The sequence below is a fragment of the Ascaphus truei genome, chromosome 4 (genome assembly GCF_040206685.1).
Source record: "Ascaphus truei isolate aAscTru1 chromosome 4, aAscTru1.hap1, whole genome shotgun sequence".
Classification (NCBI taxonomy): Eukaryota; Metazoa; Chordata; class Amphibia; order Anura; family Ascaphidae; genus Ascaphus; species Ascaphus truei.
In genome coordinates this window covers 297670015-297683333 of record NC_134486.1, presented here as the reverse complement: position 1 = coordinate 297683333, position 13319 = coordinate 297670015, and the positions used below count along the sequence as shown (strand labels likewise).

Genomic DNA, 13319 nt, shown 5'->3' with positions numbered 1-13319 from the left:
CATTCTGAGTGTCTCCAATTTTGGGGGAATCTTTTTCCCAATAATTATTTTGTGCTACTGTACAAACAATATGTAAAGGCTTCCAGTGGCACACAGCAGGAACGTCCACATATATACTGTAAAGCCACTTGCTAGTGTTACATCTGCTTACAACACATCAACAGTTCGCATTGAGTTAGAAGACCAAAGTACCATGTTACAATAAAATACTCAGCAATCTCATCTGAAGATAGATTTAAACTATTAGTAGCATAATCACATAATAAAGAAACTGAAACATACAATGTAGCACTTAAGTATTGGTTTTCTGTAAATATTGAAGCAGTTAAGGATACAGTTCTTTCCCGTCTTCCACTTACATAGCAAAGTGCAGCCCCACTTTCACACTGCACAATGTAACACACCATCAATAAGAGGATGATGGCCATATATTGTGCACTGCTTTACCTTACGTGTATGCCGACGCTTTCGTTAGTGATTCAGGAGGGTGTGCAGTTCTCACACCGTTAGCTTTAACACACAAAGTTCATATTTATTTATATTCACTATACAAGAAGAAACTTATAGGGGATAACACCTCAAACAGTTTTAACAGAAAGTGATTTATATTGCGGAGTATATACAGTACTTGTTGGTGCCCAGACGTTTGGTTGTACAAGTCCCAGCTTCTTACGAAGCTTTGAGCTGCTCGAGTGGGAAGTGAAATAAACAGGCGATCGGAGGACAGCTCCATACGAGTCCTGCGACAGCCGCAACCCGGAAGTAAGATCTGAGCCTTGCCGGGCAAGCCAGCCCCAGCGCGCGGGACTGAACTGCTAACATCAGGCAATACCTCCTGCGCCTACCCATCCTCCTGGCTCCACCATTCTTGTACTGGCCGCTACTGGACATTTTTAATGTGATGTGTAAGTTTTTATATTTTATTATACCAATTGTCTAATACATTTTCCTTAACCCTTGGTGCGCTTCTGTGTTTTTTTCTATATTGCATTGGTATTGCCGAACAACTGGTATCCTTAGCAATATATAATACTACAGATACAAGATAAAACATGGGTCCCTTCACTGGTACATTAACAGAACCCTGTACAAAATAATGTAACTGTCATCTTTTCCCAAAGGATATGAAGCAACCGCAGATTTTGTAATTATGGCAAAAATTGAGAATCAAAATATTATATTTCATAAATCATTGATTTGCAAACTGATAACTGATAACTGATAACCTTTTCTTCAAGTAGGCCTACAAAACTGAGCAGTACATATTATTGGGGATTAAGGGATCTATTCTAGTAGGTCTGAAGTGTGACAAACCACTTCTAAAGAGCCCTTTCAGATAGGATTGGCATGCTTTGCTATTCTGTGAGCCCTTCGCGGGTGTCCAATCAGTGTCTAAGCAGTCTCACTCAGGCTCTGCCAATCTGATTGGTTTGTCAAAAAAACCTCCAACACACATTTTTGGACGACAACTGCAATTCTTGTAACTCCGTTATGCGAACCACTTCTAAAAACTCAAATTTTTCCAACGCCACCTTCAAGGGTGGTGAGATTGTTATTGTGAGTTACATCCAGAGCCTGAAATATGGGTTTGGCTAAGAGAGTAAAACCAACATGTCAGACTGGGGATGGAGTTAGCAGCACCTCAGGTAATTCCGCTTCAAAAGTAAAAACAATCCAGGTATTTTGGCTGCTAAACCGTGCGGTTTGTCACGTTTTATAGAAGGGGTTTAGAAGAAGCGATTTGCAAGAGAAAATTGTTTTTTCTCACATTTCATTCCGTTACTTCTGAACATGCCAAACCCTGTGCGGTTTGGCAATAACAACTTTGGGGCTACAAGAATGGGCCCCTAAGACTGCAAACACTGAAACAGAAAGCCTCAAGTTCCAGTTTTAAAAGTACTGTCTTTCTTCCATACTTACATTGCTATAACGTATGCTCTCTCATCATTATCAGTTGCAGAACTTCCTAAACTTAATGAAGCCAATGTATTTATGCAGCCCTAGCTTCATTCTGATGCTACATTGCTACATGAGGCACTTTTATTCTTGGTCTCTAAAGGTCAATGTTTCAAGACATTTTCAAGCTCAATTAGCTCCTGTGTGCCTATCTTTAATAGGAGTGTCAACAGAAAGAGTTAGGGGGGAATCGAGTATCACAACTATTATAATAGGATGTATCAACAGCATTGAATTAAACCGCTGTGGTCTCATTATAAGTAATGATTCTGACATCTAGTGTGTGAATGTGTATTATGGGATTGTAAGGAGAAATTCTATTTAAAAAAAAAAAGAATTAAAACTTGATAATAGTCAACGCCGGATATTTTTAAGAATGCTATAACTTTCTATGTTTTTCCCCATTTGGGGATTGCTCCTTGTGTTTGTATTTGGTAATGCTCTGCAGAGAAAAAAAGTGGAGCTAGATTATGTTTCTAAATTGATGAAAATGAGTTTCACCACATTGTATACGTTCCAGTTAGTTACTCATACTAACGACATTGCTGATAAAGGAGTGTATGACGTGCCAGCGGTCACATTGCTGAGACCTACAATACAAAATGACTTAAGAACTCCAGGGACCTCACTACTGACTTATAATTTCCATCAAGATAGAAACCAAAGTGCAAAATGCTTCTGGAACAATACAATGCCCACCTCGGTGTAGTTAGGAGACCAGCCAAAAACATCATGAGTGTTAAAAAGAGGCAAAGTTAATGCCGTTGTTCTATTAGTGGTCTTGGCATCAATAGTAAATGATCGTATGATAACAAACGATTAATCTGAACACTATAACAACATATGAGCCTCTATCGGTTTCCTTATGAAGTGAGGTTATGAGTGAGTAAAATGAACAAATGACAACATGCCAATGAAAGAAGAAAAGGATCCAGCAACTTAAAGCCTGAGATTAGTCTGAGCCATAGACCGCTAGTAGTGTATTCAGCAGCATTGCACAGAAGAAAACTTTCATTTTTGGAGCATTATGAGGTAATCTTACTTAGCCTAGCAAACATGCGCTACTGCTTGTGTGAAAGCATTTTATTAAATAAAGACCTCAAAATACATTACTGACTCTTTTACATTTTAAAAACACAACCTGCCCCTTTAACAGAGTGAATGTCAATCCACAAGTTGCGTTGCCAATTAAACCATAGCAGATGTAATATAGCCCCATACACAATATTGTTTGATCCTTCTTCTCACCCACCCTGTACATATTGTTTATGCAAATAAACTATTTATGTTATCTTTCTTTTATAGATTTACTATAATAATGTAAAGACGAAATGCAATGCAAACTGAATTTATAGCTAAATTCTGGTCATAGTGAAATATTGTTCAAGCATAGAACTTTTTAAAAAAATGTTTCAAGATTAAGGCGTTTATTTTGACATGTATGTACTGTATGTATTTGAAGTGGTGACCTGAGTGCAAAAAGGGTAGGAAAAAAAGGAAGAAAAGAAATCACAATAGTGTAATACGTTAAAGTAAAGAATTGGCGTCAGTATTTGAGAAGTATCCAACTCACGAATTGCTCCTCTTGGTTTTTAAGCATATATCCACCAAAAAGGATTGGTTGAAATGGAATCTGTAATTTTTTTTTTGCATCCTCTTAATTCACACCTCAGAAATTGAGAAAGAGAATATAGTACAGTTCTGCCATATAAAATTTAATATTCCACATTAAAAACTCACTCACAATTTTCTTGAGCAAACAAACAAGCATTTTCTGGGATATACCGCAGCACTCCCAACGAAGCACAGCTCCCGCACCTTGACGCCAATTCTACTTGCCGTCTTGTCTGCCAATCTGGTTGATGATGTCACTCGAGGATGGGGTCTGCGTACTCTCCATGCTGTTTCTCCAGCTGGTTATCTCGTTGTGTGTGAGTGTTCAAAGTCCACGGGATTAACACTTTTCCCTATGCATTTTGCTTTCACAGCATCCTCAGAGGTGATCTATGTATCTAAGTATATCTTTATTTATATAGCAACACCCAGGTACATAGTGCTTGACAGTAGTAATACATGTGACATAATAATATAACACATAATGGAAACCAGTGCAAATGAGATGTACGTATAGTAGCAGCCAAATGGAGTTAACCATATGCTCTGTTACAGAGGTGTGTTTTAAGGTGGGTCTTAAAGGTGGATAGAAAAGGTGCTAGTCGGATATTAAGGGGAAGGGCATTCCAGAGGTGTGGGACAGTCAGTGAGAAAGGTTTAAGGTGGGAGAGGGCTTTAGATACAAAAGGGGTAGAGAGAAGACATCCTTGTGCAGAACGCAAGAGTCGGGATGGTGTATAGCAAGAAATTAGGTATGAGATGTAAGGAGGGGCAGAAGAGTGTATAGCCTTAAAAGTGAGGAGGAACATTTTGTAAGTAATACATGATTTAATAGGGAGCCAGGAGAGGTACATCATATAGAAAACCTGGTTGGACACTTCAATGCATGCCTGAGTTCCTGAGTACTGAAGCTCCATACAGTATCTCAGTAAAACAAAATGACATGTGCAGTATATACTAAAAACATTGTTCAAATACTGTAAGCGAGATTTATGAGTATAGCATGAAAGCATTTAACTAAGCTACAAATGCTATTTAATGTAAAAAAGGAATGAAGGCTGAATATATATATATTTTTATAAATAACGAATGTCGGATAATGAGATAAAGAAGTCACACTGGTGCTTTGTATGAAATAAAACATCATTAAGAAGATCTGCAGAGTATTACTTTAATCGTCACTGTGAATTTTGTAAAACTTCTCAATAGTGCATTTTTAAGAGCAGTTTGCTGTTTGTTACAGTTTATTTGCTTTATTATTTACTAGATTAGAAGGCCGGAGAGAGGGTTATTTTTTTTTCTTTTTACTTATAAACTTGTACAATCAACATTTCATGTTTAAATGCATACATCTTTGCAAATTTCCGTTTGCAAAAATGACAAACTTCATGGTATGCTGAATTATTGTTTGCAATACTTTCCTCTTTTCACCATCCTATATCATCTCTATAGTTTCAATCCATTTAGAGGCGCATGGCAGCAACAATTATGGGCTTCTGTCAGTAGATGTAAATGGGAGCATTTATCTGTATTCATGCACTGATTTACAAAGCCTTATACCAATGAAAGAGGGGAGTGCCTCATTAATGGACTGGTATTTCTATTGGTCTGCAACAGCAGTGGCAGGTCAGAGACTACTGACACGTAACAAGAGGCAAAGTCACAAAGAACTCCTATTATCTCTGCTGGCATGTGGCCTTCCCTTGATTAGTACAATAAGGCTGTACTGTCCATTCCATCAGACCCACTCTGTCCATTGCTCCAGAGTTCTCTATGAGGTCATTTACACTGATGTTTCATCTACAACATGATTCCCTTTGGATAGACCATTTGCCTTGATCCACAGCTGATCATCTTAAAAATAAAACTAACTGAATACAGGATTTACGTGTCACAATAAATATATCCACTCAAATGTCAATGATTTGAGATGGCTGTGTGCAAGTATCTAGAAGCACATTGTATTAGTCCAGAATGGCTCAACCTTTTCCTCAAGAGAGTCCAGATTTGTAAGAATGAATTACCAAGCACACAAGTATACACTTATCGTATATGTAAATGTGTGACTGGTAGTTTACCCTCAAAAGATGAAGAGGGTTGAGTAGCATTGCATTAGTCATTCTAGAAGCATGGTAATGTCTGTCCAAAATATGCACAAACTAGGTCTCAAGATTTTTAAGAGGTAAGAGCAAGAGTCTCCACTACCTGATTGTTACCCTTTTAAGAGAGAGACACGCAATTACTTGAAAAGTAATGCTCCGAAGATAATTAGATGTACGGTAAGCACTTCTATTTGGATGCAACCTTTTAATCATGTCATAGTCTTCACATAGCTACTTCAATTTGTTTTGTGGAAAGCTTAAATGCCTACTGTTTCTTTATTAGAAGGTAATGGGTTTGCAGAGTGTTATGAAATGATTTTGAAAGATACAGTAATTGAAAACCAAAATGCGGTATGCTAAATATTTAGAAGAGCACTTTATGAGAGTAATATAATCATACCATTTCTCCATTTCTAACACGTTACCGAGCACGCGTATTAAAGGCTATAGACAGATTGTGAAAAATTATTCTTCCCAACAACAACAAAAAAAACAGAAGGTCATACAATCTGCTTTTTGCAGTGACGCCATTTGTTACAACAAAAATAAGTATTAATTCATTGATTATGTTTTAACTATTTAGTTATCATTCTGTAGGCAATTTTACAGCTATTTAGGTATCATTTTATCAGCAACTATATGGCTAAGTAGGTAGCAATTCATATGCATTTTTTTTAGGATGTTTAGGTATTCATTCATAGGAAAATAATAGGTTCCAATTGATAACCAATTTGTCACCACGTGCATGGATAATGTTACAATATGCTGATCACATGTGCTAATCATGCTAATAGCGTTATTCCCACATTCAGTGTATACAGGTATGCAAATATTAAACTGCATAAAGATAATCGTAACTGATCTCATTAATTGGTCTGAGATAGGTACCAGGAAACTCCAAGGCACATGTCATGTGAGTGTATAGATGAGATCCATTGTTAGCACTGTTTAGTCTGCACTTGCTGTATATCCTGTTTGAGTGAAGAAAAAGGAATGCCGGCGCCAAGCGTGAATGTGACTAATAATTATATTATGATATAAAGTCCAAACCAATTAGGTGATAGTCCAATTGATGTCCTTGGATGGTCAGTGGGTAATCAACCGGAGCAGTGAGGAAGTTTTCAAGCAGTGAGGATAAAGACACAGTCTTTAGTGATCCCAAGATGGCAACCGGAGTCTTCTTGCAGGCGTCCCACGTGACGGGGATGCAGTGTGAAGCCGCACGGGCCGCAGGAGTCACAGGAGTTGTGCCACCAAACGGACGTGACGTCACGCTCCTTCCTCCTTCCTCCTTCTGCCGAAATCTTGTCCTTTCGTGATTCTCGTCCCCCCACAGCACAATTCAGGATACTGGGCTGCTAATACCAGGAACCACAATCTTCAACTCTAAAATCAGTATTCCCAACGCGTTTCATGCGCATGCGCGCACTTTCTCAAGGGATATCCTGTTTGAGTATTACAAAGAACAGCACATTCAGGACCGATAGTTCATTAATCACTGGCAGCCTATGTTCTTTTTACAGTATGAATGGGAATCTCACAGAGACTTCAACAAATACCCTTTGATTGCTGAGAAGAACGTATCTATAGTTCAGAATGAATCAGTATATGAATCTTTAGTTAACTAGAGGACTGGCCTTGTGCTTCAGGTGCTAAACTCTGAAGTGGACAAAGGCTAAAACCCCAGGGCTTGCTTGTTTGCCCTTGAACACGCAGGTAATCACAACATTATATTGTGAGCCGGGATTAATTGTGTTGTCTACATTTTTATTTTTCATGAGAAATATATTTCCAGGGTTTCTAATGATGGTGAATTTTCTAAACACCCTATGAGCTCCAGTGTTAGAATGACTCCTTCCATGTTTCCTCAGCTAGTTATACATTTTAACAAGTCCCTACCTAAAGCAGTGTGTATAATATATTAAGTGGTCTTTTTTGTTATCCTTTTGGGATAGGCTTTAGTGATTAAATATGAAAATGCAATGTTCCTATTTTCAGATGTTTTGAATAGCTTAACATGGTAAATAAGTTGTTAAAGTAGGAGGTGAAAACGGGGCACTTCCGCATAACAAAAACTAATCGCACGGTGACCCCAATAAAAATTATTTTTATTGATGTCTCATAGACAAATAGATAAAATGCGCATGATATACCTTGATAAAGCGCTTTTTTAGCGTGAAACGCGTAGGTGGTGCACATTTTATCTTTTTGTCAACGAGACTTCAATAAACATAATTTTTATTGGGGTCACCTTGCGATTATTTTTTGCTATGCGATAGTACTCCGTTTTCACCTCTACTTTTGGATTCTTGTCACTGCGGATCAGCACACCTGGGACCGGCTTGGACTCATGGAGGACGGAAGGCTTAAGCAAGATTAAAAGGTTCTGGCTTTGTGCATTTAATATTGTTTGGCCCTGCACCACGCCATCTTTGGACTGCCATAGGAATACCTACTTGCGAGTACTGCGGTTTTCTCACGAGGATAATATTTCCTAATACTGTGTTAACAGGTAAAAGTTTATACACATAAGCCTCACAATTTAACAGGAAGCTGTCCAGACTACACATATTAGCCTTAAGTTTTCACATTTTTACATATGAGTATTCCACAGCTGAGCACAATTTGACTTTGGACTTTCATAAATAAGTTGTTACAATTGTGAAATAAATAATGTTTCATTTGGTAATGTTTTATGTTAGTTTTCACTGGCCATAATGTTAGTACTCACAATAGTTATCGATGGACCAATGATGCTTACATGTATGGACCTGCTGATGTAGACCACAAAACTAACTCACCTGGCAAATGCTCATGAAAAATATAAGTTAAAATAGTTACAAGACCTTCCATGTTAATGTTGTGTGCTCTCTGACAGTAAAATCACAGTCATAACAGCTAGGGTAGTAGAACTATAGATCTTGCCAGCGTCATTACTCCCGCTGGTGTTTTGCCGAGAGACACACAGAGTACACCAGTGAGAGAATCAGCACTTGTTATAAAACAGCCTCACGTTAGAGTGTGTTAGCACCGCCCCTATTTCACCTGCAGGAGAGCGCCAGCACGTGCAGTAATGTTGGCTACATCTGTATTAGGTGTTCAGATATCATTCAAGGCGTTAGTAGAAGGAAGTGAGGGAGAGAAGTTGCAATAATTGTAAGGTTCCAATTATGCATGGGTCTGCATTCTTTCATTTCTACTCTTAATCATTATTCATGCTCATTTGAAGTTCATTTCATTACATTGCAACCTCTTCTCTGTTGGAGAGGCTTGCAACACCATCTTGTTGACATTTATAGCATGCATATCTAGCAGAAAATGCATTTTCTTCATTGCAGAGCAGCCTTTTCACTGACATACTTTTAGGTCTGGTTATCAGGCTTGCTATAAGGAGCAGCTAATATTACATAGCCCTGTTACTAAGTCATAACTGCAATTACAATCTGTTCTGAGTAAATTGTATGTGATCCTATCCAAATGTAAGATCACAAAGAACAGAAGGAAATGAACAACTGTTGAACCTGTACATACCCTCAAAAGGTGACTTTTGTGTTGTAATGTCTGTAACCATGTTAATGTATAGGACAGGGGTGGGCAACTCCAGTCCTCAAGGGCCACCAACAGGTCAGGTTTTCAGGATATCCCTACTTCAGCACAGGTAGCTCAATCAGTTGCTCAGTCAATGATTGAGCCACTGTCCTGAAGCAGGGATATCCTGAAAACCTGATCAGTTGGTGGCCCTTGAGGATTGCAGTTGGCCACTCCTGGTATAGAAGACTGATGAAATATATTAAAGTGGCATTTGACATTTTGGATCTCCTCGTTAATATGAACAAGCTATAATATTAATGAGCTCAACTACACATTTCAACCATTATTCTTTTCTTATTCTGCCACTATTAACATTATTGTTAACTTTTTCACGGTAAACAGAAGCTTTGGGAGTTTTTCTTTTTTTTAAAATCTTTATCTAATGCAACGGAAAAAAACAGATGCACACAGCACACCGGGGGTTAATAAAGAAATACGCAACACCATTGCATTACGTTGTTGTGTATTTCTTCTTTATTAACCCCAGGTGCGCTGTGTGCATCTGTTTTTTTCGTTGTATGGTAAGTTCGCCTTAGGGCGTTCCTACACAGGAGTGACTGGGAGTACATCCACGCATCCAGCAGGAAGGTGCTTATTCTACATGACAGCACGAGCGCGGTGTCTCTGCTTCCACTTTATCTAATGTATTTTTGGTGATAAGGCTGTGAGTCCTCAAAACAGGAAGTATAGTTTTTGTTTTTGTGCATTGTTTGCTCAATAATTACAAATCTGTCATTAGTCAAACAGATAAAGAAACTGATATACTTGTAATCAGCAGACCAGGAGAAAGCGGATATTTCATTCAATTTTCAATGAGATGCAAATAAGTAAAATGCTACTGTAAGGGTAATTCAATCTTTCAAAAGAAGATTATAGGTTATTTGATTTCTTTTTTAACTGGCCCTTTAATGCATGAACATGATGTCATTTTCAGCAGTTTGAAATGGGGAAATCTGTGACTTCTTTAACAAAAAACCACAGCATTGATTTGTTACTTTCACTGGTGCATGGCTTTCTTTGTCTCTCTACTCAAAGTAAAACCAAGGCATTTCCACCCCCTATTGGAGTTCACATCCCCTTCCTCAAAGCATCACTAGGCACACCAACATGTTACATACAGGGTTGGAGAATTTTCACAAAGACAATTGAGCAGCATTTATAAATGTCCAACCTTCAAACCACTTCAAGACCCACATAACCACCACCAGATAATATCCATATCATTAAAATAACATTCACATTAACAGATATATTTATACCACCTTTAACCAAGGTGGTGTATATTTAATATCCCTATCTCACTGAATGCCACACATGTAGGAAAGGAGACTAACACTGTCACTTCTGGCCAATCATTCTACATTTGACCCATTTATCCGGGATTTTTTTTTCATGCCTATGGAAACCTCAAAGTTGATTATTACATGATAACAAAAGTCCCACAGTCCCTCACTTGCCATTACAGACATGTGTAGCAACAAAAGCCCCTAACTTGTCAATATACACCCATCTGAAGAGAAAAGAAGTCAATGAAAGGGCGTCTCACACAACCCCTGGCTGAAAACATCACTTCCTAATGCATATTTATTCTTTTAAAGTGCTACTTTTGTTCAGAATAAAATTGTAATCATGTAGGTCTTTTCCCCTTAACTCTACCATGGATGCTATCCCAAACCACATGCAAATCCTGACACAAAAAGTTGCCCTCTGGTAAAGGGACAACAAGGCAACATTTTATAAAGTCAAATCCAACATATGCCCTGGAGGTCATTCCCAGAAGTGTCTCTCACCTGTTAAAGACTTTCTTCATCCTCTGCAGAGGGCCGGTGTTGGCAGAGATGCTCTCAGAGGGCAGATTCTCGATGGTGGACACAACATGGTTTGGCTGCTCGGGGATCATCGCTGCTCCAGTATCAGAGGGCAGGGCGCATCTTCTGTCTCCACCAGGAGAGGAGACAATGCACCGGGGAGCTGGAGGACAAGAAGGTGCCTGCTGCCTTGTAGCTGCTGCGGGACCAACCACAGCTCAGGGATACGATTGCTAGACAAGTAGCGAGCTCCAGCCAAGGCAATGGCAGAGAAGAACGGGATCCACAGGTTCTGCAACATGCGCTGAACAATACACACAAATCAGAAACAGGGGGCTGAGTGATCCCCCCTAGCACCATGCACAAGCAGCCAGAAGGGGTCACAGGCTGTAATGTGCTCACTACCTCTCTTTTTTTTATTCTGCTAACCTTTCATATACCCAAAGGCAAATCATCCACCTAACTCTTGCCTGTGCTCCTCTGCCTTGGTCCTTAGACCCTGCTCTGTGCAGCCTGTGTGCCTGCGGAGCTGGGGGGAGAGACCCTCGGTGAGTTGTGGGAACAGAGAGTGAGGGAGGTGTGCGGCGAGCTCTGATAAGAGACTGATGTGGGCTGTGCTACCCTCAGCCCCCACGTTTTGCATGCTCAGCCTCACGCACACCACCAGAGAGCGCCAACACGGGGGTCTTTAGTTATCCCACCAACACCCACCCAATGCCTTTTCTGCAGCATGACGGGAGTTGTAGTTTTCCTCCTTTTCTCCCATTGACGGCACCTGAGCCCGTGCTTCAGCACCACCCACCGCCGGACAGCGCTACCCTCACTAGTGCAGCAAGTGCCAGAGAAGGCTTGTGTGGGCTAATATATCAACCCTTCAGCATCGATAAGCTTGTGAATAAACTGAGAGCCGTCCTGATCCCCCCCGCAATCCAGAAAATGTACTAGCAGAAAGATAATGATAAAGCAATACTCATGATTTCGCATTTCCAGCCCCCTTGTAGCATGGTGCAAATTCCCGCTGTTGTTCACTGCTATAAACAATCACAGACGCATGTACTAGGGGAGTCAACGTTAAACCCCCGAATATGTTAAATTGATTGCTTTCCATGTAGCTTGCCTGTTGCTTACAAAAACGATATTAGAGCATTTTCACTAGCTGCTAGAAACAGTAGGTTCCACGTTTCGGGAAGATGGCATTGCAGTTAACACTACACATGGGCATCTGAACCAGTACCATTGGGTTCGCCCAACAGGTATTGACATTGGGCCAGACTATCACTTCTAAGCACCCAGGCTGCTTCTTATTAATAGTCTGGGGGCTGATCATTTTTTCACAGGCTGTATCTCATTTCATCTGTAAGTACCAGAGGTCTCTGTTTTTTAATTGGGATGCCCATCTATGCATACCTCAGCAAATGTATCTAACAGAGTGTTTATGAAAATGTGTCACTGTTTATTTTTTTTTACAAGACAGATGGGTTATCATGTATTCGCTTTTATGCGTTGTAGTGTTCTTCACTAATATATAGTTGGCAGGGCAGCTAGTGAGTTTAACAGATCTTCATAAAAGAATGAAGAAAAGCATGCTTTACTATTTATTTTTATAGATGCATAAATGATTTGGCTTCAACTAAATATTTCCTATGTATGAAACACTTGTTCAGTACAGTTTAAAAGTGTTTATTCCATGTACCTTAATTAGAATTTTCTAAGCACACTTATCTGCACCCAAATAAAATAACTCTATTAACTTAACAGACCTAATGAAGCATATAATGTAATGGCCAGGAAAATGTCATGCTTAATAAACAAATATTATCTGTTAACAGTTACAAAATCAGAATCTCATCAAGCTACTTGCATAGATATTACCAATGTTAATCAAAATTGATTTTCATATTTCTTTCTATAATGGGAAGTTGTTGTTTTTTTCATGAGAAAAGTTTGTTATAGAAGATAATGTGTCACATTCAAAGCGTCATATTGTCCATTTGTGTTATTGGTAACATAATGCACTTTTTGATTCTACACATATAAAACATTACACCCATGCTTAGAACATTAGGGTCGGCTACCATTGTTCTGCGGGGTGAAGAGAGTAATTAACAGGCAATTTCATCAAAGCACCTAGAAACCCCACATTGCATAGAAGTTAACACAGGTTTATTGCAGGCTATATGTGAGCATAAAACACACATATCAGATGTTGCTTGTGCTTCCACTCCAGGGAACCCCACCAGGGCATGGT

The 13319-nt window shown here is 39.2% G+C and overlaps 1 protein-coding gene across 1 annotated transcript in view; it reads right to left on the bottom strand.

Annotated features, from left to right (window-relative positions):
- The window catches only part of SLC35F1 (solute carrier family 35 member F1), a 382549-nt gene extending 370789 nt beyond the window's left edge, over nucleotides 1–11760 (bottom strand). The window contains exon 1 of the mRNA XM_075597737.1: nucleotides 11054–11760. Coding sequence (XP_075453852.1) covers nucleotides 11054–11163 — 110 coding nt within the window. The 5' untranslated portion in view covers nucleotides 11164–11760. The remainder of the gene's footprint in view (nucleotides 1–11053) is intronic.
- Nucleotides 11761–13319: the final 1559 nt, after the last annotated feature.